This window comes from Pezoporus wallicus, unplaced genomic scaffold (assembly GCF_028554395.1).
Source record: "Pezoporus wallicus isolate ANWC-B61680 ecotype Strahan unplaced genomic scaffold, APGP_CSIRO_Pwel_v1 contig_2997, whole genome shotgun sequence".
Taxonomy (NCBI): domain Eukaryota; kingdom Metazoa; phylum Chordata; class Aves; order Psittaciformes; family Psittacidae; genus Pezoporus; species Pezoporus wallicus.
Window position 1 is genome coordinate 1639969 of NW_026637066.1, and position 6696 is coordinate 1646664.

At 47.0% G+C, this 6696-nt stretch overlaps 1 protein-coding gene across 2 annotated transcripts in view; it reads right to left on the minus strand.

The window, feature by feature from the left end:
• PARP8 (poly(ADP-ribose) polymerase family member 8) overlaps window positions 1-5125 on the minus strand; it is a 105317-nt gene extending 100192 nt beyond the window's left edge. The window contains exons 1-2 of one of the 2 annotated variants that reach the window (XM_057403076.1): window positions 5024-5125; window positions 4286-4340 (exon numbers count right to left, since the gene is read on the minus strand). In XM_057403076.1, coding sequence (XP_057259059.1) covers window positions 4286-4340; window positions 5024-5114 — 146 coding nt within the window. In that variant the 5' untranslated portion in view covers window positions 5115-5125. The remainder of the gene's footprint in view (window positions 1-4285; window positions 4341-5023) is intronic. The other variant, XM_057403077.1, reaches the window with a different exon arrangement.
• Between the last annotated feature and the right edge of the window lie 1571 nt (window positions 5126-6696).

The window sequence follows — 6696 nt, forward strand, 5'->3', positions numbered from 1 at the left end:
CCATTTATTTTCAAAGCTTTTTTTTTATATGGAAGGCTTTCAGCATCATCAGAGAGACGTGAGAATTTCAAATTTATTCACCAAATGAAATCTCTCATGCAGGCAGTTTAATGAAATTCATGCAAGTAGTAATCAGGCATACCACTAAATGGGGAAAAAAAGGTTATCTCTATTTATCACCAAGTGGTTCAAACACCTGGTAGACATAATGTGCTAGGACGTCAGATAGTAGTTTTTATCTCTAGCTATAGAAAGCCACAAGCGATTTAGTTACTGCTTCAGTAGCACAGCTCCCCAGCTGTGAAATAGTTCACTGATACAGTGAGGTGGGAATTAATTCATTGCTTTTTATGAGAATTTCTGATACTACAATATTAAGTGCTATGTATAATCTCTTAAATAGAATACAAGAAGCCAAATACTCAAAAGGAATACAGCTTAAGTTAAAAATGCACCAATATTTTAGGAAAAGAAAAAAAAAATCTCTTTGGAATAAAATTCAACTTTCTTTGCTTCTTCAGAACTGCCATTGTTACAATTGCTGTGCTAAAGTACAAAAAGCAGAACACAAGAAGCCACTGTGCAAACAGGAGATGGGAATTTTGCTGACAAAATCAATCTGTATGTTCAGTTCTCACAGGTCTTATCTGGTTTCTTTATAATATGCTATAGCATTAGATCTGTTCTTCTGCACAGTCTTATTGTCACTGTCCCTCGCTGCCAATGAAAGTTAAGTACATATTTGAACAAAGAGGTATTTTAGGACTGATATGATGTCCTTGTTTAGCCTCAGGAAAAAAAAAAAAAAGACAGGTGGGGTGAGAAAAACACTAAGAAAAGGAAACACCTTTTTTCAGGACAACCAAACACTGCTTCTGCGTAAACCATGTCAAATGACATATAAAGTGAAAACAACTTCAGGGCATCACACATTTTCATTTGAAAAATAACTGATCAGTTCGGAGCCTGCACAGTTTCTGGAGGAGCAATGTTTCACATGGGGCAGAAAATAGGAAAACAGAAACAAGAGATTCTTTAAAAAATATTGGAAAAAAAAAAAAAGGGAGAGAGCTCAAAATGTTCACAGTTTAATAACCTTTTTAGATCCTGCAGTAAAAAGCATAAAAAATCCAGCCATTTCTGATATTCTGCCAGACATAGTTAAAGAAGAATAAATCTTGCATAGTCACAGTACCCAAATGGACACCTCACTTTGTACAAAATCCATCACCCTGCATATTGCTTTCTGACAATGAAATTAAAAATTACTAAACTGATAAAAAATCTGCCTCGTATTTAGTTCCCATATTATGCACAAAGATGTCCTTTCTCTAATGAATTGCTAGTTACAACCTTCCCAAACCAGGAAGCATCTCTGTAGTGTCAAACAACTCTAAAATTTGGAAGTGTGAAGACTGTGCACTTAAAGAAAAAAAAAAGTACAGCGAAATACAGTCTAAAAGAATTAACTGAACTATTACTACTTTTCTGTGGGAATACATGTTAACTCCACTGAAGAGATGATAAATTTGCTCCAGATCAGGCCTACCTATTTGGACTGATCTGCAGCGTAGTCATGTACTACTTCAATATTTGAATAGTACTAATGCAGGAAGAGGCTGTGCAATCAATGCAAGCAACAAGCTAAAAATCAGGTAAAGTCAGAGAAGCTGGCCCCAAGAAGAAAAATCTCCTACAGATAAACTTAATGGTTCAAAGAGTAAATACAACCAGATTTTAGATCCTCGTCATAACTGAAATAATACAAATACAGTGACTTCACAGATTTACACTGATTTACTGAGAATCTAGCTGAAATTATGAATTGAGACCACTGACAAACGGACATAGTGGGCACTAGAGGCAACTACAGCATCCAGAGGAAAACCCCCAGTGATGTTTAACTTGCTAGTATTGTCACCTGCCTTTATACAAGAGTAAGACAAAGAACCCTCCTTCTCAAATGGAAAATATATTGCCTTCTTTCAAGGGTTTCTGCTCTTGTATCTAACCACTATGGCTAAATCAAAGCCATAATGCACACTGACCTAAAGGAAATTCTAAGAGAAACAAAGCATGAAAGATTTCATTCCAAGCATCGCTAATGACTGCTTACATGCTGTAATCTTCCTTCCACACTATTTCTAATCTTACTCATTTAAATCTGTTTCTCAGTTTGAACCTCCATGCAGTGAACATCCATCTCTGTGGCCAATACTGAAAAGCCCATATTCCTGTTGGTTCGAAAAACAAACTCATCAGCCTGCATATCTGAAGGAACTGGACAAGGCCTGTCGGCTAATATTCAAGTCTATAACCACAAGCTAACAGAGATTTTGCCATTTAGGGACAATTCCTGAGTACAGTAGTCAAAAAAATTGGGTCATCACTCAAGAAGTCCACAGCTGCAGCAATGGCAGTAAGAAAAAAATCATAGAATCATGGTCAAATGCAAGATTAAGATCCTTAAGATAGCTTTGTGCTCTCCTAAACTGTTCCCATGTATATCACAGCTGTTGACCCTGTAGTGGAGACTTGCCCAAATGCTGCTGCTCAACCAGCACCTTCTCTGAGAAGAAATCACTAACTCATCCTTGATGCGAGAAACTGAAGTTTTCAAGTTAAGTCAAAGCTTAGGGTTTTCATTTTATGTACTTCATAAGAGAGCTCACTACCATAAACCTGCCACTGAGTACACCCCTGTGCAATCAGAATATTGTAAAATGTCTTTCTAGGTCATAATAGAAACAAGTGGAGAACACCAAACCCTTACATCAAAGGATGCTTTCTAACTCTCCTTAAAATGTGAAATGGAAAGTGATATTTAAGTATGCGCTAAGTAACAACCCACTTTTTCCCCAGTTCTGTAAGCATAATGTTTGTTTCTCCATTCAGTTTGAATTTTTAAGGTCCTGAGACTAGTTTCCAGTAAACAGTGTCACAGCAAATGCTGACCACCACTAAAATTCAAGGCTGCAGGATGTAAGGCCTCCTTCCACCTCTCCTTGTAGCACGGACATTTTGTTCCTACATTTATAAACCAGTTTGTTTCCAATCAGTTACGCCCTTAGGCTTTTTACTTTGTTCAGCTTGGAAACTGGAAACAATAGACAGGTTTCACTTCCTGGTTCCTTGCTGCAATATTTGTATTAGAAAACAATGCAAAGGAACTTTCAAAACCAATCGCTTTAATTACATGGTAAATAACATGTTAGATAATTTTTACTGAATCAACCCTTTCAAAATCTTCTTTTAAAATAAGACTAAAATAAAATAAATACTAAAACACTAAATGATAGAGTATATATTACAAGCAACCTAAAAATGCAACGATTTTCAGCTGCTGGGTGAACAATTCTACTCCACTGAAAATGGAACTGAAAACAGAAGTTGTCTTTTCCTTTAGCAGGAACAGGCAGAGTAGTGAGGTGGGAAAGCACTTTTCTGAGTGATTCCACAGCCTGGGGACCATCTGGGAATCTGATCCTGCAGCCAGACCCCAAGCATATACAGGGGAGAACCCATGGCTGTGGGAGTGCTGCTTGCCCTGTGTAATAAAATTCAGATAAAAGAGAGAGACAAAGCATGTCCTGTTAACACCTTTCTAAGTAAAGGCAACTAACAGCCAGGGAAACAAAAAGGATGTGTGCTCAAGCTTTTACATAATTTCCTTTTGAAAGCAAATACCACAAACACTGAAATACAATTTTAAAACATGTACATGCAGAGTCCAAAAGCTCAGAGACTGTTAGAAACAGTATTTAAACTAACATTCAATAAAAACATTTCCCAGCCTCTTCAACTATACTGACTGACATTCCACTTACTGTCTCAGGAATATGATTTGGTCTTTTGCAGTCTTGCATTTGTCACAGGACTAAATACAGCTCGGGTGAGAAAGGTGCTGATGTGTAATTTGGCCTACTTGTTATTAAAATTGTAGCTTTCCCTATTTTTTAACATGAATTAACTTTGTATCATACATTGATGCCTTTGCTGCGTCTCTGTTAAGTTTAGGTACAGCAGAGATTCTATGTATTCACAAATAATCAAGTAGTAACAGTGAAACTTCACAGAGCAGCACCCAGAGGAACGAGCCTCTGGCAACTAGGACCACCTTTCTGATCACCTGGCTCAACACCTCTTCCTCGGTTCATGTTTGTGCCAAGGCAGGTAATTTACTGACTCTCCTTGCAAGAAGAAACAAAAATGCCTGCCTTGGTACTGAACCACTGCACCTCACTGCAAGAAATTAAGGGAGTCACTACTGTGGGAAAAAAAGTACCTTTTGGAGCCTCCAATATAGGTGAAGGTAAAGGTGGAGTCTGAGTACCTGAAATCTGAAAGACAAACAACTGTGTTATTACAACTTGTCTTTATTTTGGCTGAATTAGGCGGGTTTTACGGACCCGCATCCCGGTTACCGACCCCGGGGTGGGCGGAAAGGGGGTCGGGGTGAACGGGGGAAGCTGCAGCATCTCCCCCAGGCCCTCGCAACAAGTGCCGGTGCTATGGCAACGGCCGGGATCTCCATTGTCGGGAACGGCAACAGGCAGCAGCCAGGCACGCTCCTGCGGCGGATCACCGAGGAAGCCTCGAACCCCCGAGGAATGGGTGGGAAGGGACGTTCGTAACGGGAAAGAGGCACGTTCACTGCCGACCCTATTGCCGGGCGAGCGCGGGTGAAGCCGGGCCACCCGGGAGGCAGCGGCGCAACGAGGCACCAGGAGCGGCATCAGGAGCTGCGCCAGGCAACGGCAGCACGCACCCGCACCCGCGCGGCTCTGCGTGCGGCCGCGATCGGGATCCCCCCTCTCGCCGTCTCAGCTGGCCTCACATGCTCTCGGAAAGACTGGAGAGGAGGAGGAGGAAGGGAACGGAGGGCCGGCACACGCGGGATCGGCGGCAGCCCCCGCTGCCAGTAACGGCGGCGAAGGGCACGGGCACCACGGGGGGAGCGCGGTCCGGGGCGGGCGGCGGCAGCCTCCTCGCCGCCAACCTGGCACCCGGGATTGAAACTCACCTGCAAACAGGCAGTCCTTCTCCGCCTTGCACTTTTGGATCACAACGTCAATATCCTTCTGAATCCTCTCTTGTCTTGAACACATCCCCATGAAATAAATCCCGGGGGGGGGGGGGGGGGGGGTGTGGGGAAATAAAAAGCAGCCTTTATTTCCACACACCCCACAGCCCGGGCTGCCAGCTTTTAATACTCGGTCCGAAAGACAGACCCCGGGGCTGGCGAGCGGCAGTCTCCCCGGCGGCCCGGAGGAAGCCGCTCGGCCGGCTGGAGGACGGGGGAGGAAGACGGCGGGAGCCGATGTTGCATGCCCAGATGTGCCCGCCCAGATGTGCCGCCGCTGCCGGCGAACAGTAATTTCCTCACAATGGATCCAGCGAAAGGGTGGCGGCGGCGACACGGGATCCCCCACCTCCCCACGCCCTCTGGGGTTTTGGGGTTGGTTGGCTGGCTTGGTCTTATTTAAAAGGAGGGAGGAGGGAGGGAGGGAGAGGAAGGGGGGGGGGGGGGGGGAAGGGGGCGGAGGGGGGCCAAGGCGACCCGACGCTCACATCCTGGCCCCTCCCGCCGGCAGCGGCGATGGCCGCGCAGCAGCAGCGCGGAGGGACGGCGGGGGAGTCCGCACCCGGTCCTGGTCGGCGCGGCGGGGCCGGCGCTGCTGCAGAGACGCTGAGCCGCAGACACTCCCCTCGCTGCCGGCCCGGCACGTACGGGCCCCGCCGGCTCCCCCGCTGGAGGCGGCGCGGAGAAAGGAAGAGGCGGATGCACAGAGCAGTGCGGGCGGACCGGGAGGCGGCGGGATCGATGGCACAGGCCCCGCCGCCGGCCCTCGCCTCCTCCCTCTTGCCCCGGCCCTGGGCATAGGCTGCCGCCGCCTCCTGACCATGCAGAGGGCAAGTGATCCGGGTGGCGGGGCAGCCCTGGGGAGGCAGCGGGCAGCGCCGCGGGACAGGAGCGCTTCTCGGGCCCGGGCGGAGCAGTGGGGCCGGCTGCCGCTGTGTCCCGAGGGACACACGGGGTAAGCCGTGCAGCGGGGCCCTTCCCGGCCGCCCTCCGCGGTCGCTGCGGCTACCCCCGCCGGCGGCTGCGCTCCTGCTGGGCCCAGCGGGCAGAGCTACTGTGCCCGGCCCTTCCTGGGCAGGGAGCCCGGCAGCAGAGCCTCGGCAGCCTGCCCTGCCGAGCCCTGCCCGCCTCCGCCCCGCCCTGCCCACGGGTATGCGTGCTTGCCGGGACAGTGAAACAAAACGGGTCCCTAGTCCCTGTGCTCCCACCGCGGGTTTTAATCGTGCCCCTGTCCCTTCAGTCTCTCAAACCCAAGGGAGAGGACGCTGTCGGTTTGTCGGTATGGTGCCTCACAGTTGGCGCTAATCCAGGCTTTGGGCACTAACGAGATAGTAGTAATAACCCTAAAATAACTCAGAAGGAGTGGCCGAGTCTGCAAAACTGAGATTTTTTCATCAAAGGGCAAAGTGAATAATTAATAAGAATGGGTGTGAGTGTAGTAGAAACAAATTGATTTAAAAAAATTAAAGAATATTTGCAAAATAAGGTTTTTATGTTTTCACCGGGTCCTAAAGATCTCCCATGGATTATTCATTATTGAGCTCTGTTGTTTTAATGTTTTTTCATTTAGCAAGTCTGCATTGATCATGTATTGTTTTCAGACATAAGAACAC